The sequence below is a fragment of the Podarcis cretensis genome, assembly GCF_951804945.1.
Source record: "Podarcis cretensis genome assembly, chromosome: Z".
In the NCBI taxonomy this organism is placed as follows: domain Eukaryota; kingdom Metazoa; phylum Chordata; class Lepidosauria; order Squamata; family Lacertidae; genus Podarcis; species Podarcis cretensis.
This window is the reverse complement of record NC_137184.1, coordinates 28,538,359-28,564,636: the sequence shown is the minus strand read 5'-3', so window position 1 is coordinate 28,564,636 and position 26,278 is coordinate 28,538,359. Positions and strand designations below refer to the sequence as shown.

General features: G+C 44.4%; 1 protein-coding gene across 1 annotated transcript; it reads right to left on the bottom strand.

Annotated features, from left to right (window-relative positions):
• Nucleotides 1-1,852: 1,852 nt before the first annotated feature.
• TBX22 (T-box transcription factor 22) lies at nucleotides 1,853-24,399 on the bottom strand. The gene is made up of 8 exons (XM_079961828.1): nucleotides 23,841-24,399; nucleotides 22,194-22,341; nucleotides 17,084-17,185; nucleotides 13,862-14,036; nucleotides 12,568-12,732; nucleotides 9,806-9,870; nucleotides 8,112-8,197; nucleotides 1,853-3,431 (listed from the first exon to the last, which is right to left on the bottom strand). Exons 1-8 carry the CDS (start codon nucleotides 23,986-23,988, stop codon nucleotides 2,818-2,820), a joined length of 1,503 nt encoding a protein of 500 aa, XP_079817954.1. The 5' UTR covers nucleotides 23,989-24,399; the 3' UTR covers nucleotides 1,853-2,817.
• Between the last annotated feature and the right edge of the window lie 1,879 nt (nucleotides 24,400-26,278).

Genomic DNA, 26,278 nt, shown 5'->3' with positions numbered 1-26,278 from the left:
GGAAGGAAGGAAATAAGAAGCTGAAGGAGTCTGGAAAAGTTGCTATAAGGCAGAGATGAAAAGTTGAATGTGGCCCTCTGTGCCTCTTTAAGTGGCCCTTGGGACTTCTTTTCCCAAGGCGCTCTTTTTATAGGTCCTGCTCCATGCCTGACTGGAATGTGTCCTTGAACTGTGATGATGCCTGGAGAAAGGATGGAGAGAGGTACAGGGGTGGGGTTTTATGTAGAAACTTCTGGCTTTTCCATGGCTGAAATGTAGCCTACTGTACAAAATGGTGAGTAATGCCAGTTGCCCCACCCACTTAGAATCATAGAATCATAGAGTTGGAAGAGACCACAAGGGCCATTGAGTCCAACCCCCTGCTTCTACTACTGGACCCACCCCACTACTGGCATGTGGACCTCCAAAGGTTGCCTGTGGGGGAATCTGGCCCTTGGGCTTGAGAATACCTGTAATGGATTAGGACCAACATAAAGAATGTGATTGGCCTTGCATGCCTCCTTTAAAAAACAAAACAAAACGCAGTAGCTATGGGAAGATCCAGACTACAGTGTGGAAGGAAATTGGGTTTAACCATTTGCCCTTGTCATAATCTTGATCTGGACAGCACACCTGTTCGCTCCTGGAGGGAAACTGAGGAACAAGCCAGACCATTGGTCTATCTGCTCTCCAGAGTTTCAGACACGAATCTGCCTTAGCCCTGCTTGAAGATGTCAGGCCTTTTAAAATGTGAACAGGGCTGTATTGACAGCATTAGACGCCCTGAGCATTGAAAAGATTATGATGCCCTGCCATTTGTAATCTGAAATGAAAACAATACTAAACTATAAAACAAAACAAAACAGATTTATTGCAACGCACAACAGGATCTGATTTCCTGGCATTATTTCTATCTACATTTGTAGGAACGCCCCCAGGTTCAGGTGGGGATAAGTAATAAAAAGAGAACCAAAATAAAAATAAAAATGGAGAAAGAGTTGTGGTGGAGTGTAATAAAGTGTGTGTGTTTCCATTTTGATGGAATTTGATGGGTCTCCTTTTTGTGTGTGCCTCTGCTGTTTTGGTGCCCTGAGCACACGTTGGCAACACAGCACTGAATGAAAAGCGTGTGTACAACCACTAAGCACTTTCCCTCCACCAGCGCCCCAGTAAATATCTGCCATGCTCATAATGGGAGACTGAGTCCAGAATGGGACTCTGGATACCTGCCCCAAAGTCCTGTCCTGGAAGTACAACTGCCACTCCCACAAGTACTATTCAGTGAACCAAACTAAAGGCACATAAAAGGACCAATCACATGCTTCATGTCATGTCTAGTTTGTCCCTCTGTTCTCATGGTGGCCAATTCGTGTTTGGGCTGGAGCAATTCAGACCACAGATGTGAGCCAGCAGGACTGAAACCTTCACTTAGAATATCTCCCTCCATATATTAGATGAAGTGTCAAGAGAAGGGTTCCAGACCCTTCAAGTGTCCTTATTTTCTATGGACGTCTCTGATTTAGAGAAGCCATCCCAGTTTCTGCTTTGATCCCAGAATGTCCAGCCTTTCCTTAGGATGTCCCTATTTTCATTGGAGAAATGTGGGAGGGTATGGGGTTATCTGACACCCATAATTATCATTATGGAATGTGATGTCCCTATTTTCATCAGAGAAATGTTGGAGGGTATGGGGTTCCTACCTAGAATTTTCTCTAACATGCTAATTTTCTATGTGAAGGGCACTTTTTAGAACATATATAAAGAACCCAGAGGAAACAGGCCTATGACACTGAACATAGAAAAGGTTAATAAACAGTTAATAGTGATTGGAGGCAAGGGGGGGGGGAGGGGGGGAGGGAGGGAGACTTGAATGGGACAATAGTCTAATAAGTGCTTTGCTCTGAGAACAGGGAGAGGGAGTTGGGGACAGGAAGCATTGAGTCATCAGTCCTTTAAAAGATCCATGAAATCAATTTGAGTATGCAAAGATATTCTCAAAATAACTCTGAGGAATGAGAAAGGCACAGAGTCTGGTGAAAATAACCTTCAGATCACTTTACACTTCAGTAATCTCGTGGATGCTAAAATTCTGCTGCAAAGTGCTTTTTAAAAAATAAAAGAAAAGAAAGTCCAATCTACATTTTACCCAAATTCTTTACATGACTGAGTAAATTAGCAATCTCAGCTTTCCCCCTATTTCAATATCTTTCATATTTTGTGTAGTTATTATGAAGACAGATGGTCCCTTGAGAAAATCAGTGAGGCAGCTCAGCCACAATTTCTCAAAATACTTTTTTTTCTGAGTGGAGAGCAAAATTCTGAGTGGTTTTTTTTTTTTTTAACCCTTGAGCCTTCCCCCACAAAAGGAGGGTCATTTTGTCAAATATTCACCAAATAGTGTCCACCCCTCCCCTCCACCACCTTCCCAGAGATACACCAGAAACTATGTACTTCCCATCTTCAGGGAATGATCCTGCATCTCTATTTCTGAGGCACAGTGGAAGACACTATATAGTGTCCAGGCAGCCAGGACTGAAGCTCTGCTATTGATACACTGCCAGTAATAACGGTGAGTCTCTCTCCCGCAACAAACAGATGATGGATTTTGCCCTTCCAGTACATATTTAGCAAACTCTACTCCCTAAAAAAAAAACAACCACGCACAATTTCATTGCCATAGAGAATCTCAGGATGCCAAAGTTTTGCGCTCAACTCATCTGATTATGGTCTACTCCATGGTCCACTGCCAACAATCCATCAGCTTTTGCTGATGAGCCAAAGCCGGAAGCTCTGCAGAGTTTGACATGCCACTGCTTCTGCGATGTTAAAGGAGTCCCATTAGAGGCAGTGGTTAATTGCAGAAGGCCAGGGAGAGTGGTTGCACCTGCTCTCTCTGAGAGGGGATGGAACACCATCGTTTGCTTTGAAATGTCCTGTTGTGTTCATCAGCCTGGATGGCATCGAGAAGTTATAGCCGTAGAAACCATATGGAGGATGTAAGGCACAATTAAGGGCTTCCTGGGTAATGGAACTTGATGGGAAAATGTTTCCAGATGCATGCAAGCCATACAGCATATGCCCAGCAGAACTGGGCCCTTGGGGGCTTGGTCCATTTAAGTCTTCTGCTTTGCCACTTTTGACGTTGGTTATGCTCAGAGAAGACAGTGCAGGCATCTCCACCATGAAGTGAGGCAAAAGGGGTGGACTGGAAGCATTTCCCAGTTTAGGATGGCTTGGGAATATCAGCGATGGCTGTCTTAAAAGGCTGGTAGGGCAAATCTTGTAGCAGACGGGGAGGCCAAAGTGGTGGAGGTAAGATTCCGGGCATGACATTCTGAGGTTGCTTGCTGACAGGTGGAGTGTAGGAGGAGAGCAAGAGGGGGAGAGAAGAGAGCTGAGAGGAGACGGGGTTCCCCCGGGGGGTGTCACAGGGGAAGACCCAGGACTTCCACCTACAGTAAGGCAAGGAAAATTATGTTGTTAAAATATTTTTTTAAAAAGAGAGAGAGATTTCCCTTTCTCTCTCTGGTTACTCCCAGATTGTTGCTGTTTGGAGGTGGGGTTCGATCACATGCTTGAAAATGCACCATGCAATAATAGAGACTTAGGAAGATTCTGTACAACAAACCTGCATCTCCCAAAAAGTCGGACTTTTCCCAATAACAAAAGTGATGGGAAAGTGTTCTGAGAAGTGTGGGATAACACTTGCTTTGATGCAATGTCATCTAACCTCTCTAGAAACAACTAGAACGAATGTTCTTTTTTAAAAATAAAAAAGCAACAGGCATTATCTATTCTCCATGCAAACAAATCAGAATGAATGCTCAATAAACAAGCCATCTTGCAGCGTGCTCTGTCTTTCTCTGTGTGTCTCACTCAAATGCTCAGGATATCCAGTGGCAGCAACTTCTGGGGTTACTACTAGGAATGTCCAGTTCTATACTCTATGCCCCAAACTATAGCCCTGGTGGTTTAAGACACAGGTGCTTCATTTCTTAAACCACCAGTGCTATATTTTGGGGCATTTCCCTAGACCAGCCTTGGGAAACCTCAGACCTGAAGGCTGAAGGTGGCCCTCCAGTCCTCTGTATCTGTCCCTCAGGACTCTCCCCAGCTCATGCTCTCCACTCTCTTTGGGTGCTTTTGTCTGGATGAAATGTTCTCTTGAATTGGGACAGTGCCTCTTAGGGTTCCTATAGTCCCATTGCATTCTCCCAGGCAGGGGTGCCAACTTGAATAAAATATTGGTACAGTAAACCCTGCCCCACATAGTCGATCACATGGCATAGTGCATACACACGATTTAAATGGCAATGCCCATCAACTTTGGGGGCCCCAGCTCCCTCAAATATCTTATGGGGGGGCAAAGATCCCTAGGAGTTGGCTCCTATGCCCCTAGGGAAAATGTCTATTTAGTGCTCAATTGGAGCATGCGGCAATTTTCTGGATTGACATTTGCTCCAAATTAGCACTAAAGAGCGGGTTTTCCCTGAGAAAGGGGCAGGGCAAAGAGGAACCGCTTGGACCCACACCTAGAAAGTACATGTCAAGCAAAAAACCACTTGGACCCATGCTTTCTAGGCATGGGTCAAGTGGAAGTGTGAGTGAGCCATAACCTGCCTGGTTGGAGGATTAAAAGGTGGTTTTTTTGGGGGGGGGGTAGAAATATCTCCATTTTGTGTGTTTAGAATGTGGCCTACTGAATCAACCACTCTCACCTGTTGCTCCATGCACTTTTGCTTTTGGCCCTGCCCACCACTGATGAATGGACCCTGGAAAGTTGTCCATGGCTGAATGTGGTTGTTGGGCTTAAAAGGGTCTCTACTTCTGCTCTAGGATGTAAAGAGATCCCAGGTATTGGAATGAATCCACCCAGGTTGGCCATTGGCTTGCCTCAACAGGAAAAGATAAAGGGACTTCCTGTCCAAACACAAAGTTTGCCTGAGCAATTATTGTTTTTTCCTCTCTATTTTCTCCTAACCTGCTGGCTCCATACCCACCAACTGCCCCAGAAAAACTGGGACATCCCATTTTCTCCTATGAGAGCATGGGCAGCCATTTTGGGAGCCTTGCTCTGTCATGATTTTGGGCCGAGATCTCATTCCGGGTCTGTGTTTGGTCTCCAAAGGTATGAAAACTATTAGCTTAACTGAAATGATGGTGTGTGCAACATGGCTGAAATTGTAACACTGTTTGACAGAATGACAGAAATTCAACTAAGAATTATTTTCTGCAGTTGGTTCGTGGTACCAGTTTTTGAGGGAGGGAGGAGGTGAGTGCCATGGTAAGTTCTCTGACTGCCCTTGTGTTCCTCCCTCTCTCTCTTTCCACACACACACACACACACACACACTCATTAAGCCATTTCCACACTCTTTTGGAGAGAGTTTAAAGTGGAATGAATGTTCCTTGCAATCAAGCATGTGTAATTATCTCACCAGAATGTAAAGCTGGTATTTATCCAGTCTGCAAGCTTTGAGCAATTTAATTGATGGATTAATGAGCAAAATCTTAAAAGGGGGCAAATCCCCCTTTGATTAATCAGTTGGGCTCAGAAGAAGCCAAAGACCTGGGATTCTCAAAGGACAAGCTGCCCGCAGGCCCCAAAGATGCAACAGCTCCCTTGTTGCTAAGCTGATGAAAAGGAACTGTTAAAATAGCATATCCTCCTTCTACTTGGCATCCAAAATCAACAAATATTTTAGCTTTCTGTACAAAATTATTGCAGAATTATTCAGAATGAAAATAAGGACCCCAGGCAACTGAAACTCACTGGAACTAATGTAGCAGCATAGTAGCTAAAGCCCCATCGAACAGAGTGAGACAGGATCTGCCTTATTATGGGTGAAACTACCCTTGCGCCTGGTGTGAAGGCGCCAGCTGTTGAAAAATGCTGTAGCTAGACTGTTGGTGGAGATAGACTACTGCCAACACATAACTCTGGTTCCTAAAAGCTCACATTGGCTGCCCATATGTTACCAAGCCAAGTTCAAGGTTCTTGTATTAACTTACAAGGCCCTGAACAACTGGAGTCCACAATATCTTTAGGACTACCTGCTCCCTTATATCCCTGCTCAATCAATGAGATCCCCTTTGGTGTTCCCCAGTGGCACAGATGAACAGCTCGTAACTACCAGAAGATGTGAATTCAGTGTAGTGGGCCCAAGCTTGTGGAACTCCCTCCCTAATTAAAGTTAGAAAGGCACTCTCTTTTCTGAACTCCAGGTGCATGATGAAGTCCCCCTTATTCCAGCAGGCATTTTAAGTTAGTTTGAGTTTCTATTTGGTTCTGTGATGATTTCTTTGGTTTTGTTACATTCCTTGTATGGTTTATTTTTATGTACATCACGTAGAAATTCTAATGATTAAGCAATATGTAAATGTCATAAATTCACATATTGCCAGTGGCAGATGATGGGGGGGGGGGGTGCAGCAGTAAAGGTTGGTCCACTTGGGGAAATGAAGCACTGCCCCACCAACTGCAGATTATCCCCAATAACCACTGCAGTGTGGATTCAGTAAATAGGCAAATGGGAGAAAACTGAAATTAATTGGCTCTGCCTCCACTTACTAATGGACACCCTAGCTTCCACCTTGCCAGTTCCACTGGGCACCAGACACCACTAAGTGGCATCTGCCACTACCCTATTACCCTTCCTGAACCCTTCTGCTGGAGATTAGAGTTCTTTTTGCAACTACTGCCACACACAGCATAGGACCATTGGTCCATCTACTTCCCCAGGCACTCCACCTGAGACCTCCTGCATGCAAGGCTATGGCATTTCCCTAAATGAACCTGCTTTCTTTAGGGACAGTGAATGAAGCTTCCTGTTGTCAGGGTTGAAATGGGATTCAGCTGTATCAGTCCAGTCAGCTTCTGTGCACAGGTAAGTGGGACACTATCTCATCCTTTGCCTCAGGCATCAAAATACCTTAGGCTGGCTCTGCAGTGAGACTGACTCCTGTGTAAACAGGCCTGGGACTAGGCTGCACAAGGTTGAGCAATGAACCAGAAAGCCCTTCAATTCAACTCTTGCCTCTATCAGGGATTCATTTGGTGGCCTTAGACAAGTAACTCCCAGTCAGTCACTCATGGGGATAATCAGGTCCAGCATCCATCATGCTCAGGCAGCTGTTGGGGTCTTGGTGTTCTGATGAGACCCATCACACTGACCTATCTCCATTCATTCCAGAGTGGATAGGGGCTGGGGGCTGCCATTGTGTTTTCCCCAGTGCCCTTGACCAGGCATGTCCAACTTTCAAGAGACTGAGATCTACTCCCACTATAAAAAAAAGTTGTTGAGCTTTTTTTAGGAAGCCAGAGTTGTTGAGCTCCCCCCCCCCACTTTTTATTTACATTTTTTGGGGGGCCATGATCCACCAAGATCTACCATGAACCCCCCACGATCGACCAGAAGATTGCGAACTACCTGTTGGACATCCCTGCCCTAGACCATTGGTTCTTTTTGTTCCCCAGGCATGGAACTAGATTCTCTACCACCAATCTATGGTCTTTCCAAAGGAAATCTGCTTCTTCTTAAAACAGTTTAAAAGGAAAAATCCTTCTGCTCTGCTCTGGATTCAGGCTTAGCCATGCTTCGAGTAGACCTGATGGGGCTCAAGTCAGCCCAGCTCAGCCTTATATTGTTGTGAGACATGGTATTGGTCAATGTGGAAAGGCCCTTTATCAAAAGCATTTCATGAGCATGCTGACATACAGCGTTAACAGGAATATAAGAAGCTGCCTTATACCAAGTCACATCACCAATCCATCTTTCTCAGTATTGTCTGCACTGACTGGCAGTACATCTCCAGGGTCTCATACAGGAGACTTTCCCAGCCCTGTCTCAAGAAAACAGGGAGTGAAACATGGACCCTAATCCTAACCTTCCCTGGGGCAGGGAAATGATGCTTTAAATCATTTTAATTCTCTAGCCCATAAAGTTAAAAGCCAAATTTGCCTGGCCATTAGATACAATGTCTTTACTGAAAATTAGCTTCCTTGCTATCCCAGTATTCAGGTTGCCAAAGCCTCCGAGGAACTGACTGCACTGAACATGTTGAAAAGCATGCCACTGTTGCTTAAAGTTCAGCATAATGATCTCAGAACCAATGGAGAATTCTGTACTTACCCTGACTTTCTGCACCAAAAGACTTAAAATCCAGGGTAAGTGATGGTCTCCATGGATATGATTCCAGAAGTCCATCCAATACTCCTCTACAAAGCAAAGCATGGACATCAGCCTAGCACTTGCATGGGAATATGTTCCAAAGGCTGGTTCAGATATTGACAAGTGGGGTACTATTTAGCAGAGTCATAGCCATATAGGAAATGGCCAAATAAGGAAATATGAACACTTATAAAAGTAATCTAATTTCCACTTTCCTTTATGAAGATGGGGGGGGGGATTACAGAATTCAAGCAAAATATCCCTGCATCACACTTTCTTTCTTGGCCACGTTCCTAAGAGACCAAGGCATACAAAATAGGATATTGTTGAGATTATCAGTGTGTCAACCTACCAGTGACTATGTACCAAAAGTTGATTTACAGCCACCCACCCACTTCACGGAAAATGAAGGCCTCAGTTCTGATAGGGGCAATCCAAATGCAAGTTTCCACACTAGGAATGCACCCTTCTCATCAAAGGGGAGTACAAGTGGGTCAGTCACGCCAGGTGTGAAGCTTCTGGGGCATCGCAGAAGGTGCTGCAACTATGACGTTCAATGGAAGGTGAGTGATGGGGGGGGGCACATTAGATTTTGTGCAGGGTGCCAAGTGCAGAAGCTTCTGCATCCAGCAAGTTTGTAGACAGGAAGCAAGGCAGTTTTATTGCACTAAATAAACAGATGTAGTGACAGACTATTCACATATAGCAAACAAATAGTCTGCAAATAACCCTCAAGAGGTAGGGAGGGTTGTTTTTAGAAGGTGGGTGTCTCAGAAGCTCTAGTGAGCACTCAGGACTTCCTGGGTGCCTCTTGAGATTCTGGCAAAAATATATCTTACTATGCACATGAAAGTAGTATGTGACACATAAAACAGATTGCAACTGATTAATCTCTTTTTGTTTATTTAATTGCTTAGCTTAAAATGTGCTCCAGTTGTTAACTTAAGGAAAGCCTTGCAGCTGGATCAGAACAAAGGCCCATCTGCCCCAGATTTCTGTTCTGACAATGGCCAACCAGATGCCCATTATGGGAAGCCCACAAACAAGACACAAGAGTAACACTGGCATTCTCTCCACTTGTGGTTCCCAGCAACTGGTATTCAGAGGCATACGTCTGAATATTAAAAATAAACATGAAATATTGTGAAAACTGCGAGTAATAAGGACCACTTTAAAATAGGAGTCTCTCCTCCCTTTCTCCCACATTGGGTGCCTCCTGCAACACCCATGGAGTCATCAGAAAACAAGGCGAGGGGTTGGACAGAGGGGGTTCGTAACTATTGTTTTACCATGTGCAAATATTATTTATTATTTCATATGTGTTTATAGCAAAGCAAACTCTAAGTGTTCTAGAAAAATAACAGATTAAACTGGAAAACTGCAATATTATGTAATAGAAAACTACAAGGCAAAAGCATATACTACTCCATTGGTTAACCAATTCTTACACTGACACTCATACTATCAATTAGTTAGGATAGCCTTCATGGATCTGGTCCCCTCAAGATGTTTTGAACCACAGCTCCTCCCACCAGCACTTGCTGGGGCTGATAGGAGTTGTAGTCAAAATATTTGGAGATCACTAAGCTGACCAAGGCCGGACTATGATGCCTTTAACTAGTGGACAGCCCAGCAAATAAATGGTAATAATTTACCTGTTTCTTCCAGGGTCTCTAAACCCTTTAGCAAAGGGATTCCGGTCAATCTTCAGTTTTGTTATCTGTGGACATTCGCAGCAAAACAACAAAGAAAGAATTGTTTGAGTGCTGTAACCAGGTCAGCAAACTTTTTCAGCAGGGGGCCCGGTCCACGGTCCCTCAGACCTTGTGGGAGGCCGGACTATATTTTGGAAAAAATAATAATGAACAAATTCCAATGCCCCACAAATAACCCAGAGATGCATTTTAATAAAAGCACACATTCTACACATGTAAAAACACGCTGATTCCCAGACCGTTAGAAGGCAATTGGGCCAGATCTGGCCCCCGGGCCTTAATTTGCCTAGCCATGAAGTAACCCAACACTAGAATGGCAAAAACCTAGTTAGACAGAATGTCATTCATTTGCAGGAGAAATTTGATTCCATTCACACTTAAAGGCAAATCTATGAAATCTGCCCTTTCTAAAACAATATGAAAACATAACTACAGTCATCCTTCAAAATGCAAATTTACCTGAATTTTGTGTTGCAGTTCTCCAAACAATTTTTTTTTTAAAATGCATATATTAGGGGGAAGTGCATAAAAATAAATGTAGCAGTGAAAAACACATGAAAAATGCATTATATTAAGGGAAATTGTTTGCAAAAACGTGTACAAAACAGCATGCAAAAATGTTTGCTGGGAGAAATTCACACTAAAATGCTGATTAATTATTCTTTTTTTTAATGCAGATTGCTGCAGAAATGTGGAGAAATGAATTGAATATTGGATAACTGAGAAATGGACAGAACAAAACCAACACATCCTTCCATCCCTACTCATATGCGCCCAATGTTAGAACAGGTTTCTAAGAAATTGTCACAATTACCATACCTATAAACATGAGCTTTTCGTGGTCACTAGAGTCCATTCTGTGAGTTTTGTGGAGCACTGTCCTCAGTAAGGGGTTTTAGGTATACATGAGTGTAGGGAGAGGGATATAAATGGTGAGACCTTGAGAGGCCATTATTCTTTGAGTTTGTTCCACTCCTCTTGAGTCTCAGTTTAACTAATAATCATTTGTTGGGTTAGAATGTGTTGCATTTGCTACACCTTTGAAGTCATTCCTTGATTGATTGATTGATTGATTGATTGGAATTCATATACTGCTAATATTTTTTAACCTCTAAGCAGTTCACATAAAATAAAATATGCATTTAAATTATCAATAAAAAGTCAGAAGTAAAAGCAAGTTCATTTTTAAAAGATACAAAACATAAACAAAACCAGCATAAAATTGCATATTAAATTGTGCATCAGCTTTTCATATCTGGATAGGCTTTTGTAGACTCATACCCTAATGTTACTGGACCACACTTGTGCCCTGATTCTTCTAAAGAGAAAACTTCACCAAATCAGTAGTTTTGATGTGATCTTATGCATGCTCACATCAATATACTTTCAGTACTGCTCTATTGATGCATCCGTGCAGTTTGGCACACTTGTGGTTAAACCGCCACACAATTTATAAGTAATAATTATCATTCAATTTATGTCATTTAAAGATCTTAAATATGAGCAAATAGTTTGTGAGCAAGAAGTGACCTCACATGCATGATATAGTAGGGATTGTTTTCAGTGAGTTTTTTTTTATTCTATTAATAACCTTGTTGTATTGTTGTTTGTGTTGTCCCTGTTTTTAATTCTAACTCAAAATAAATTCCCATGAGTGCCGCCCCCTGCAAGGAAAACACCCGCCCCCCCAAAAAAGAATTTTGGTATAAATAACTGAACTAGGAATGAGAGAGCAATTCATTTGGGTTTCACAAAGCCCACACTTCCCTAGCCCAAACATGTGAATTGGAACACAGCTCTTCTTTGCTTTTGTGTGCCCTTGTTTGGATTTTGTGATACAGTCTTCCAGCTAAAGAATGCAAACAAAAATGTGTATATAAGTGCAAAGGATGTGGAAGGAACTCATCCATCAGCCAAAATAACATGGATAAATCCACTGTACAGAGGAAACCTGGCTTGCAAAAACTGTATGACAGGAGAAATGTGCCTGAAAATGCATATGAATTTTCATGAGGGCTTAAAATATAAAAATACCTGAAAAGTATGCAGAAATGGGGCAGACCAAACTTAACACTGGAAAAATAAGAAACTAAATTACATGTAAATTGACAGATTCATTCACATTAACATCAAGTTTCGTATAGGGGCAGCATTTAATCAATATTTTACTGACCCAAGACATTGAGAAAAACTGCAATTTGGTCCATGCGCATACACACACACACTTTTCCATATACAGAAGCTGACCTTATTGGTAGCACCTTCCACCACACCTGAGGGATGTAATCTATCTTAGAAGGTACAGCCCAAGACTATGCGCACTAGGGATAGGTGAATGTGTCAATTTCAGTTTCTCTCAGCTCCTCGCGTTTCTTGTGTTAAATTCAGTTCTCCACCTTTCCACATCAGCTTGTATTTTTTTAAAAAAGAGTTCTCATGAAACTCCATTGGGATTTTAGTGTGATTTTCTCCTAATACACACATTTTAGCATGATAGTCTTCCTAAAGTACACATTTTTACAGAGCAGTTTTCCATAATATAATGCATTTCTGTGTTGATTTATTTGTGTGGATTTTTGTTTTTTTTTAATGCATCTGTCCCACTTCAGGGGGGAAAGAAACTACCTTAATTTGCACAATTCCAAATTCTGAAGAGAAATGAATGGAAGTACCATTTTTGAAGCGTCTCTTAAGTAACTTGCCTGCTGGTTTTGATAGGCTGTGACAGTGGTGAATTCAGTTTCTTTAAAGGAGAAGGTCTGAACACCTGCTGCTGGCAGTGACTGGATCTGGGACAGATCAAACCGGGAATCCTGGACAATGACATGGACTCTTGGCTTGTATTTGTGCATGGACTGCAGAATAATCTGTAAGAGAAGACAGGCAAATGTCCTTAAAAATCTCAGGTCTAGGGACCCAGTGCTAGTATATCTGGCTCTTGGGACTCTCCCAGCCCTATTCTGTGTCCTCCTTGGGTGCCACTCAACTTGCATGGGTGGGTGGGTGGGTGGGTGAAAGGGTGCATAGAAGCCTCTGGCTTTAGCATGGCTGAAATGTAGGCAATTGTACAGAGGTAAGAATCACATCCATTGCTCCACCCACTTTTGCCCCTGGCCATGCCTACCACTGGCATGTAGCCCCCAGAAATGGAGATGTGGCCCTTGGAATGAAAAGATTTTCCCATCTCTGGTTTATAGCATCAGTGCTGATCTAGGTTCCAAGGGAGGTGACTTTGACAATGGGGGTGGTAAGGAGCCTATATCATTGGATCTTTATGCCCTTACGTTACCAGAGCAGGATGAGAGGGACAGGTGCTGCAGCACAAAGGGGCTCCAGCTATGAATTTTACCCGATGTGGCCCTTGCAACACTGTGGCGATTTCATGGTAGAGGAAATCATACACTTATGTACAGAGACACAACTTTCTCTCCCTCACTCGCAATTTCTTAAATCCCAGTCTGAAAAACATGTGGTGCTGTGACTCTGAATGTAATAATGCTGAAAGGTAGATGGACTACCAACTTCCTAATTGATTGTGGGTTTTGTTTTGTTTTGTTTTAATTGGCATGAGCTCCCCTAGAAATTTTGGTAAAATGAAAAGTGCCATATACAATGGTTTCAAATAAACACACATACAGTGGACACTGAGGTTGTGAACGTGATCCATGTGAGATGCACGTTCGCAACCTGCAGTGTTCACAACCCGCAGTGGCGCGGGTTGCGATTCGGCACTTCTGCGCATGCGCAAAGCATGATTTAGCACTTCTGTGCATGCACGACCGCCAAAACCCGGAAGTAACCCTTTCTGGTACTTCCAGGTTTCGGCGGGTCCATAACCCGAAAAACCGCAACCTGAAGCATCTGTAACCCAAGGTATGACTGTATAAGGAAGTCTTAGGGCAGCCCTAAAAGTTATTTCTTGTTCCAACAAGAAATCTCTGTCCATCCCTCCCTTCTTCTCCCATTATAGCAGTTCACCCTCCAATCCACACCTACATGCCCTTTGTCGTCCATCTCATTGTTGGTCAGTTTCACCCGATCAAAGCTGATGATCTGTCTCATCCAGGTCTCTCCAGAGCAAGGGGAATCTGGGTGGATGTAAAGCCGGGGTGTGATGCAAGAATGGTCTGTGTTTCCGGCCACCATCCACTGGGAGCTGTGGTAGACATACCTTCATAAGGGACAGAGGTCGTGAGGTTAGGAATCAGCAGAACAATCTGATGCAGAACCCACATTAAGTCCTGTATTTGGCTTCTCAACACACATCATAAGCACGTTAGATGCACCTGCCAGATCAGACCAATGGCCTATATAGTCTAGCATCCTCTTCTCACAGTCAGACTCTGCCTGTAGGAAACCCATAAACATTCTTGAGCACTCCCCCCTAAAAAAATTATGCCCACTTTCTGAGTTATGCAGAGTTCACATGATTGGCAGCAGTGCTGAGTCACCTGGCAATCAAAGCCTACCCTGTCAAGAGCCCTTAAAAATGGAATGCCAAGGACATTCCTTCATCTCTCACTGCCCATTCAGAAGGCTACCTTTTTATTACATTTGCCACTTCTTTGAACTGTTTTTTGTTGGTAGCCTCGGATTCCTTTTCTGGTGTAAAGAGAGACCAAGAAGCTCAATGAAAAAAACAGTAAGCACTTCACTTGATGCTACCCTCCAACACCAGTTATTAGTAGCAGATCAACTCTGAGTTTATCTCTAACAATAATGATTAAATACTAAATTCTATAGTTGCAGTTTCCTCCCGGTTCTTTCTGTTCTGGGGTCCTGTGAAATGTGCACGGAGTTTGGGGGCATTGCCTGTGCCTCATTATAAATTCAGGGCTCCTTCAAAGGCATTCCAAAGAAACTAACCAGGTGTGCAGTATCCCAAGCAGTCAGGCTTTTAAAGCCTCCATTTCCTTGCCAGACACTCCATGGGACCGTAACTGGCTTGCAATCGTTAGGTCTCAGCCTTCCGCCCTATACTCTTACCCCTGCTTTGCCCACAAAGAGATTATGGTTCTATTTAGGACTCAACGCTTGCAAAATTCGCTTCCTGAAGATCACTCACGTCAGTTAGGAGAACAAGGACAGGTATCTGAACCCTGAGTATGTTTCTCCTTGCAGCGGACATCTTAATATTTTTTCACCTTTAGAACACCGAAAGAAGGACCATATGCATGCTTACTCAGAAGTAAGGCCCAATGAGCTCTATGGAGCGTACTCCCAGGCATGGGTGTATAGCATCGAAGTGTTAATAATCCTATTCTTTTGTTTTAGGTAGTATCTCCTATGGAACTCGGGGAACTTTCTTATGCATAGGGTTGCGCTGCGAAAGCAACGACAGAGCAAAAACGCGCCACTTATTTAAAGCACGGTTAAAGCATATGGCTTCTCGCAAAGAATCATGGGAACCGCAACTTTCCTCTCACAGAACTAGTTTCCAGCGTGCTTTTCATATGTGTTGAATATCCTAAATGTGTGGGGCGGATCTTCCCAAAAGGAACACCGAAACTGGCATTATTATTGGGGTTTTTTAAGAAAGTATCTCTGATTTCCGTGAGCGATTTAAACAACAAGATTACATATCTCGCATTGAAACCTTTGGGACGTAACACGCTCACTGTTGCATTAGCTCCAGACTCCTGCTGCCTTTTATGTGGGAGAGAATGACAGCTTTTCCAAAAGGCAGCCCCTGATCTCAACGTGTCAAATTATTGTCGAAGGCTCCCTGAGGTCCTTCGAACTGTTTGTTTGCTTTGCAACTTTCCCCAAGCCCTTTGGGGAAGGGCCGCAGCTCAGCAGTTAGGACGTCTCTTTTGCCCCGGCATCTCCTCCTGGTAGGGCTGGGAATACTTCCCTCAAACCCGGGCGCGCAGGCAATAATTACGCTCAGTATAGAGCAATATCCCGTGTTCCTAAGAGCGTCTATATTGGGAAGAGGTACTGTAGAAACCAATGTGCACATCGTCTCCCAGACCAGCGGTGGAAGGAAGAGCACGGGATTAAAGTAAACGGGACTGTGGGGCACACAGCTTCTGTCTGTGGCACATAGAATCTCTCGCCACAGGGACGCAGGCCCGCCGTGTGTGTACGTATACTTCTTAACCTGTGGAACTCTCTCCCTCATGAGGCACTGGCAGTGATGGCCACCAACTCAGGTGACCTTTTTCTTTAAAAAAAAAAGGGGGGGTTAGATAATTTCATGGAGGACAAGGCTGCTAGCCTCGATGGTTTTGTTCTACCTCCACGGTCTGGGGCGCTATGTATCGGAATACCATTTGCTTGGAACTGCTGCTGTTCTCAGGTCCTGCTTGCACAAGGCTTCCCACAGGCTTCTGGTCGGCCCACAGGATGCAAGCCTAGATGGGCTATAGACCTGAACCATCAGGCTTGACTTATTATGAAGGAGTTTACTTAGGCTGCAGTGTTAACCGCACCTGCATGGAAGAAAGCCCCACTGAATTCAGTAGGGCTTACTTTAGTGCAGACATAGGACTGCGTTTTAAGAACTCGCATTTAGAACTGACTTGGATCTTAGCTTTCTGTCAGCGTCTGAAGAGCCCTGCCTACAATCCGTTTTTGCCTGCTGTTTTTCGGTCCAGATACTTCAAAGTATTTGGGATGTCGTAAATTCGTGCAAACAGCGAGCTATTGATATATTTTGCCAATGGGTCAGAAAAGCTTAAAAATGAGGAATCAGTTTACGATTACTCCGCATAACTCCGGCCCTGAATGATTTGAGGACACGCGGTTATTTCCTAGAAGGGGGGCGGGGGGAATCCTGCTGAATATGAGAAAATAGGCATAAGAGCGGACTGCAGTTTCACGTGTAAGTTGATGGTCATATTGTGAAATTAGGAAGGTAGCGGGGGAAGTATTTAAAGAGAAAAGGGAATCCTGCACGATGCGCATCTGCTTGCTTTAAAATGGATTCCAGGCCTACTGGGGTGGAGAAGCAGGTCCCTTCGACATCAGCGGGACTGATTCACACGTACATGTAGGAAGGAACCATCCTGTAACTGGCAGTTGAAGCTGGGAAAAGATTGAGTGTGAGGGGATGCTACCATATGCGCATCCCTTTCTGTGCTGGTTCTGCCCTGACACAAGCAGGAGGCACGTCGTCGTCACCTCCTGCTGAAGTCATCCGCGAATGAGAGCGTGCACGTGTGAACTGCCCCTATATCTTGCTTAGCTTCCAAAGGAGAACGATCCGCGTTTTACCTGTATCTTTTCGAATCTACCGGCACCACGTCTATGGCGATGTAATATTGCTTCATCGAATCCAGACCTTTCACTTTGACTCTGACCGACGGAAACATTCTCCTGCGAGAAGCGTAAGAAGAGCAATAGGTTTCATTTGGCATCTAGTTCCTTGGTTCTTTTCTTATCCCGCTCTGTCTCCACTGCTCAAGGCTCATCGCGCAACTGTCCACAGCCATACCTGAAGGGATACCTGCCGCTTTATGAGCCCCGGAAGTCTCAGGCCGGCGAGCCTGCCTTTCACACCGCCAGCCTGAGCGAAGTCCCTGTGACATTTGCAGGAGCACTGGAGTTTAAGGGACACCCCGTTCCCTTTGCATTGCAAGGCTCACAGCTGAGGGACTTGCAAGAAATGGGCATGATCCTGTGCGCGCTGACTTGGGAGTAAGCCCCCTTGAACTCAATGGAAATTACTTTCGAGTAAACATGAACAGGTTCCGGCTGAGTTTCCCTCTTTTGCTGCTCCCTCTATTACCATCACCCCCATTCCCTGTCACATCAGAAGGGGAGAAATGATCTACTTTCAGGTGTAGCAGAATCAAAGAATTGTAGGATTGGAAGGGACCTCAAGGGCCATCTAGTCCAACCCGCTGCAGTGCAGGAATCTTGCCCACGAACCACAAACCTTCTGGTTAACAGCACTGACACATTGCGCCACAGAGACCTGGTAGAAACCGGTGTGGAAGTAATAGTTTGAACCCTTCCTAACAGTAAGAACATAAATAGCTGTAGTTTTATGCAAAATACTACTAGAAGTCGTAAATTGCTGGTTTCTGTCATAGTGAATAAGCCCGATTAAAAGTGCTTAGTATTTTGTTTCGTTTTCCAAAAGCTTTCTATATCCGCGAATGCGTGTGAAATCATTCAGGCACCATTATCAATGCTAAATTTTAAAACATGCTTCGTGGGGAAAAGGATCCCAACCACAGCAGGATTCTTCTCTCTCTCCCTCCAACAGATTGTCAATAGGACCAGACTGTTCGTTTACCAAGCCTTGGGCTGCGGCTGAAAGGTAGGAAGGGAAGTCTCAGAAGGACCGAAGACCAAGGAGAGGAGAGAGTGGGGGTGCAAGAGACTGTCGATGTGCCAGCTCCGTAGAGAGGTTTACCAGAAAAACAAGATTCCAGCCTAGCAGTGAGGAACAGAGAGCCAGCAATGGTGTAGTGGGGAGAATGCTGGACCAGGACCTTTCAGGGTTCAAATCCTCACTCAGCCATGAAGCTTCCTGGGTGACCTTGGGCCAGTCACCATCTTTCAGCTTAACCTACTTCACAGCGTTGTTGTGAAGGTGAAATAAAGAAAAGTTAAGATGTGAACGTAACAGTAAATAAACATGTCAGATGTTCCTGAACTATACAACTCTCACTGCATCTGACTGTCATGGTGGCTGGGGAGACATGAAGTTCAGAAACACCTGGAGGGCCACATGTTCCCCATCCTCCTCTAGTCCCCTAACAAATGTGTCTGCAATCCTATACTTGGGGGGGGGGGTGTTCATATCACCATTTTAGAAGGCTGTGAAGTTGTTAACATACACACACACCTTTCATGGGTCTTTCCTCTCTCCCTGTTCACATCAGCAGGGCTTCATAGTGTCACATTCGTTTTGTTTGTGTACACACTACAGGATGGGGGTGTCTTTACCCTGTGCAAAGGAGGCTAGACATAAATTAGAAAAGGCTTGAATGCTCCAACCCATGTGAATCTGGTTTAAGAAACAATGCATCAAAAAAACAGCTGTGCTTTAAAAAAACACAACCCTGCAGGAAATGTGCATTTTTTAAAAAATATAATGGCCTGTGTGAACACGGCACAGAAATCTGGGTACAAACCCAACACAGTGAGTGCACAGTAATTGAGAGTGTGAACTCAGCCTTAGTTAGCTAGGAGTGAGTCCCTGTCCATTCAACAGGGCTGTTATCTGAGTAGAGTTGTATAGAATTCCAGTGCAGCTCTGCCTTTAAGGCACCACAGAACTCCTTACCCCATGGACCTGGCTTTCCACTGCAGTGCTGAGGTCAAGGGTAAGGATGAGAGACCAAATAAGGCATGGATGGTTTCCCACATTTTGAAGTAAATGAAGTAAAACATATTACCCTCTGCATAGCACTTTTCTGAAGACCATTCTGTCTGCACCTGCTATTTTATTTTATTTATTTTATTTTATTTATTTTATTGCCCTAGACTTCAGTGGTAGATAACATGGTGCCCTCAAGATGCTACTGGACTTGACCATAGGCCATGCTGGCTAAGGCTGATGGGAATTCCTATCCATCAACATCTGGGGGCACTACATTGGCTTCTCATTGTTTTAATAATCTTGCAAGGGATGTTGCGTGAGGTGTTTTAAATAAGGGGAAATGTCTACATTCTGACTTGGCCAGGAATTTTTACTGCACTCTGACTCCTCACAACTTTCATTTGTTGAAGATGAGGCTGTCAATAGCTACTAGCCATGATAGCCACATTCTCCCTCTATTGTCTGAAGCAGTAGCCTCTGAATACCAGTTGCTGAGAATCACAAGCGGGGAGAACTCTGTTGCACACAGGTGCCACTTGCAGGTTTCCCAAAGGTTGAGAACAAGACGTCTTTGGCCTGATCAGACTGGTCCCTTCATATTTTCTTATGTCCTTCATAAATTAATCTCTCTTCTTCCCTCTCTCTGCAAAGAACTGCAAAAATGTTCAGCCAAACAGCAATTGGGTTCACAAAGTTAGCAAAAGCATGCATTTCATCCACCTAGCTACTGAGTGCCAAAAACACTAGAATCTTGAGATTTGGAATTCCACAGCACACATCCTCAGGCATGGACGTTCAAAAACAATTTTTTCAAAAGCATCTTCCTCCCTCCCTCCCTCCCTTCTTTCTTTCAATGACACCATACTGGTGACAAGATCAGCCTTCTCTCTAGAAGGGCTTATCAGATATGTGTTGTGTCTCTTTCTGACCTTATAGTAGAGGGCAGGTATGAAATCAAATAAATCAAGTACTCAGAAGTAAGTCCTGCTTGGCTTAAAGGGCCTTACTCCTAAGTAACCATGGGCAGGATTATAGGCAGATCAAATCCATGCACAGGATTCCTCCAGTAGTTAGAAGGGCACCTACTTAGGAATAGGTTGCCTTGAAATGCATTAATATCAAACCAAGGATGTTTAGGATCTTGATGTTAGGCTCCTCACATTCTTCCTTCTTAGTGACATGTCACCCAATCGTACTAACTCAGTGGCAGAGCACATGCTTTAATTTTTGGTATCTGCATTTAGAACCCGGGAAGATTATCTTTCTAAAACCCTGGAGAGCCGCTGCTAGTCAGTGTAGATAAACTGACAGTATAAGGCAGCTTCTTCTGTTCCTTCAAGGCTTCACTTGGAAGTAAGTCTCGCCGAGTTCTTACTCCCATGTAAACGTACATGAAATTGCAGCCTCAAGCTTTGCCTTAACAGCTCGGCCTTGGTGATAAGTGACTCTTCATGCACTAATTTATGGAGCTCTGGTTTGGGAATCGAATAGATTTAATGGAGAAAAGAACCTGCAGAAGGTTATCATAGTCATTTCTCTTGATCAGCGAAGGATGAACTTGTGCAGTTAACGTAATTTTAGACTCAGGGTTCAGTGGTTTACAGCCCTCCCCGCATTTAAGGATGGGAATATATTTTACTTCCTTTTCACCGAAACCTGCTAAGTTGCCCTGCAGCGTTTGCGAGCCCGGGACTTGAATAACCTTTTATTTAAAATGATATTAGAAAATGGCTACTGCATTGTCGGTGCGGGAGACCAGTGATAAGTTTTACGAATATCACAAAATCCCCATAGTAAAGTCTTCGGCCACCGAATTAACCATTAGCTCATCAGTTTTCTCTCACTCTCCCAAACCACGATCTCACCAGGATCACTGTTATTAAGGAGGAGCTTTTCGCTACAGAATTTATTCCAGGTCGTGAGGAGAGGGTAGCCTGCAGTGTATATGAAAGACAGGAGCAAACGATAAACACGCTTCCCCCATCCCCCGTACTGCAAATATTTGGTTTGAAATAAGGAAAACAAATTATCTTAACTCTAAGCGTTAGGGTGGTATTCAAGCGTTAGGGAAGGTATTACCCTACAAGATTACAAGGATTTTCGGTTCAGGATTGAGCGAGGACCAACACACACCCGCGCCTCTAGAGAACTGGAGCAGGCAAAGTAATTTTTAAGGTAGATGGAGCAACGGCTCTGAATTGTGATTTATGTAAGGCACTTTCAGCCTTTCCTGTATCCCTTCGCCTTACCATGGACGGAAATTCTGCCTCACTGAGGTGCTGAGTTTAAAAAATGTAACCTCTGGCAAGACTGGTCCCTTGATTTCCCCGTTTCGTTTTCATTGGAAATAAAAGAGGGAGGGGGAGGATAGCGACGCCTCTCTCTGAATTGTGGGGAGAACAAATTTGTCTCCCTTGTTAAAATAAGCCTCCCCCACCCTCTAGAACACAATGTGGCTTACTTCTGAGTAAGCATGCCATTTGTGCATAATATGGGCACGACCCACCCCGACCAAAGCACTCTCAAGATCAATCAGTTACTTTCCAGGAGAGAGTTGAGCAAGCGCTGAATTATTTGGCGTTGAAACCGGCGGGACTTGGAAAGTGTCCCTCAGAAACAGGATATTAATAAGAATGAATGAAAGGTCGAATGTACCAGAAACCACCCGTGTTTGTTAAAAGAAAGAAAAAGGCCTTACAGTACATTCCTATACATGTCTATTCTGAAGTAAATTCGACTCAGCGCAGTGGGGCTTGCTTTACTCCCAGGTAAGCGGGTACAGTATAGGACAGCAGCCTTAGTAATTTACTTGATCGAACCCACAATTCCGTGAGCGCACAGACTTCGGACCATGCCAACGCTGGTTTATTGGAAAGGGTAGAGCAATCGTGTGCATTTTTAGCACAGCAGCTGACACGCCGGCAAGCACAGTTGCTAACACGTTACTGGAAATTTAGAGTGCTATCTGGGGGCAGATCGCGCGCAGCACACGCATACACACAAAAACAAAAAAAGGAAGAGGGATATGAAACTCCGGGCCAGATGCCCTACCTGCCGGCTTTGGTGATAATCATTTCAGTGCCGATTTCGTGAAACCTCTTCCACAATTCCGAACCTTGCAGGTCCACTTGGATCGCTCCGGCCCCTTCTCTGGTTTCCTCCGGGAGGGAGCCCGCCGTTTCACCCTTAGATTTCTTTTCTGGGAGGAAATAAATGCAAGCAGGGTACGGGGACAGAACTACAGCGAGTGCCCGCGGCTTGGACATGCCATTGGCTCCCTTTCCTTCCGTGTGGCTCGGATCGGAATTCAAGCGGAAGCTGCAGGGATGCGTTGCGAGGGCCATTGAAAGCCATTCGTTTTTAGGAAGTGCTCTCAAATATCCATTGGAAGTCCTGGAAGGATTTTCTAGGCAGAGACTTTGTAGGCGCCGATAATTCCTATCGACTGCTGGGAGGAAAATCTGGTGGCACTCGAACCTGTTCCATGCACACTATGGATTGAAAGTACTTTACCAGCACCACGCAGGAATCTTGGGAACGGTAGTTTGTTAAGCACCCTTAACAAGCTACAGCTTCCATGAGTCTTTGGGGAAAACAGAGTGCTTTTAATGTGCTTTAAATAGACAGTGTGGATATTTTTTAAAAGAAACGATTAAAACAATTGCACGCACGCACGCACATATATGACTTATTTTAGCACGGCTTCGTTCCTAGAGAAATTGTGGGGAAATAAGAGCTCGCAAGTAAATGTGTGGAAGACGAGAGTAAATCCGGGATGAGGAACACTTGGTCCGTGCAGGTGCTCTTGGACCCCCCCCCGCCTTCCATCTGCTCCAGTCAGTCTGGTCAATGGTCAGGAATGATGGGAGTTACAGTCCAGTAACATTTGCGGGGTCGTATGTTCCCTGGAGTGTAAATAACGATGGGGGGGATTTCCTCTCTTCCGCCGCCACTGAAGCAATTACTTGGCATTCAATTGAGCGCTAGGTGTAGTTTTCGCTGCAATTGGCCTCTCTAAATTTCATTTGAATTGCACGAGTTTAAAGGTTATGCCCGAAACAGAACACAGATCACCCACAGGCCCCAGATTAATCGCTTTGTTCTTCCCTCGGTGTAAAACGAGGCTTTGATCCATTCCCTTTAGTAGAACTGTGAGCACGGCTGAGCCCTATTCACATTTAAGAATCTTAAATTAAAAACTCACAGTTCAGCACTCGGATTTGGAAAAGTACCCCCTCGGCGTGCGTCCGCATTCATTGTACAAAGTCCCTTGTTATTTTACCCTTCGCTTATTCAACACAGTCCTAACTTTTTATTTGGGGCAAGCGTTATTGAAAACAGAGCAAGCTTTAGGGGGACACCGGATTCTTCTTCCGGCTGGCAAATGAGGAAATACAATAAAGAATATGTTCCCGTGCCATGCTTTCCTTAAGGTTCTACCAGGGAGTAAACCCTATCAGACGCAGAGGGAGATTCAGCTGAACAGCGCAATCCTAACTCAAAAGTAAATTCTTTTGGATTAAATGGGAATTTGCTGTCAGGGAAGCTGGGCCGGGAAATTAGGACTGAAACCTTTCAGGCTACCATTCTAAACGCGCTGACCGACTTCCGAAGAATGTATAGTTTTGGACTGCACGATTCGGCGGTTGCCCGACTAGCACTACAGTGAGAAGAAAGAAGAGAGAAGGGCGACTTTACCTGGCGCCTGGTTTTTCCCGAAGACTGTCTTCTCGGCTGCTTTCTCAGCAGAGCGCTCCTCTTCTTCCAAATCCAGAAGTTTGCGCTTCCCCGAGTTGCCCACTAAAACGTCCACGGAGAAAGCGTGCGCCCTGGAGCTCAAAGCCATTATCCCCGTTCCAAATGTGGAGTCTCCTTCTTCTTTTAGAGAATAAAATAAAGAAAGATCAGGAAGGAAGCCTTCCTTCTTTGCTTCCCCTACTCCCCCCTCTTCAAAGCCGAAAAGAAACTTCAGCCCAGCTCAGAAGGGCTTGTGGCCCGATCAACCCCCTTCCAACACTTTGCGCAGCATCCTAGAGAGTGAGAAAATATATCCAGCTTCCCAGCTCCATTCAGGATTCCTAATGGCTCTCCGAGGAAGCGACTAGCAAAAAGAAGACGACATTTCCATCCCTACTTTTTAAAAAAGGTGGTGTGGGGGGGGGGGAGAGAACAGAACTGCCTTCTTTGGCAAATCCCAGGGACAGAGGAGTAAGACTGACAAGGGTAAGAAAAGGAGAGGGAACGCGAAGTCAGCTGAACCTGGATCGAGCCAACAGACTCCACTGTTTGTGTTAGGCACTGTTGGAAGTGCTTAAGAGAGAGGATGAGGGAGAGGGAGAGGGGGAAGGGGGTGCGGGGGAGAGAAATGGGGAAGGGGAGGGGATGGCCATGGGGTTGAGGATAACTCGCCCCTCCTTACCTAGATGGATGTCGGAGACTCTGTTCTCCTTTCCGTCGGCAAACTTAGAAGGGAATTCGACATATATTGCTTGCTGGGTGCCAATTTGCCAGGCAAAGCGCAGAAGCGAGTAGCAATAGGAGGCGTCTTTCTGGGCGTCCCTTTTGCAATCCCGTCTAGATCTGGCGAGTTGTCTCCTGCTAAGTCTTCGCACCACTGGGCGGCGTGGGAGGGATAAGGAATTCATGAGGGCTAGAAACAACGTTTCAAAGAGTTTGCTTCCGGACCTTTCCATCGAAACAAACATGCCTGTCTATTATTATTATTATTATTATTATTATTATTATTATTATTATTATTATTATTATTATCGTTTAATTCTGTTACGAAAAGAGCAACAACAAAATAAAATAAAATAATCAGCAACAACAAAGCTGTCGCTATCCCAGCCGCTGCAAGCCTATGAGTCTTTACTTGCAAGTAAGTGGCAGAGGATTTAATGGAATCTAATTCTGAGTAAACACGGACAGGATCGGCTGCATGTTGAATTCTGCGCGCTCGGGGTCAAATCTTCCGATGAAGTCTTTTATGGTGAAGGAAGTTCAGTTGAAATCTCCCCACATCTACTGCCCAGTACAGTAAAAGCGATAAGTTGTAAGCGATACGTTGGTTTCAAGTTATTGTTCCACGCAGGCTTATTTGATAAAATGGCTTATCTTGAAGTTGTTTAAAAATGCCCCAAAGAGGCAACTAGTTTTGTCGGAACTGAGGGTGGGAACGGCGTCTCTTTGAAGATGCTGATCCTGAGTTTCATTCAGCGCTTTACAACAGCAACGCGTGAAACCTAATGGGGCTGGTCCCTGCTGCGAGGCGCTTGCAATCGAACCGCACGATCCGGCCAGCTAGGCGCGTTGAAATTGCTGTGGATTCCAATAGAAAACAGCTAAGCACGTCCTTATGCAATCAGACTTAAATGAAAAGTGCTTTTAACTTTGGCTAGAAGGTGCCCTAAATTCCCACTGGGAAGGGACAGCAATAGGGGAATAGTAAGGGATGGATAAGTCATAGCATTCATTGATCGTTGATATTTCAACACATTGGCTTCCATTTAGGAGTACAAAAAGCATTTACGCAGGCCGCTTAAATCCAAATACTTTCCTTGGTTTCAATTTGGGAGGAGGGCGGGATTTTCATTTATTCAGATCCTTGTTTCAGACTTAAAACGGTTTGGTGATTCCCATTTGACGTTCAGAATCCAGGATGTGATATTTCCTCATTTTGATTTTAAAGCCACTCCAGGGACAATCGCATTGTTGCAGAACCACCCAGAAAAATAACTGCCTTGAACAGATTAGGCGAAGGAGGGACTCCATCAATGGAAATAAATCTCGCTGGGTTTCCTAATTTCAGCTGCCTTCTCAAAGCCTTTGCATTTGTCCAAATATCAGAGCAATAGCATGTTTACCTGGAGGCAATTCCCTCTGAGTTCCATGGGGCTGAGAAATATGGGTTGTATTCAGCTAAGTTTTACGCATTTAATGGACCGTAGTCCTGCCTATTAGTTTCAATAAGTCTGACATGAATATGACTAACGCTGGGCACAACCCTGGATTAAACAGAGTGGACCCCTTGAAATTAGTGAACAGGACTAAATTAGGTAGATTAGTTGCAATCTAACCAAAGTTCAAAGCACTTTTCATTTCTGCTTGATTGCATTGTGGCGTACTTAGCTCCTCTT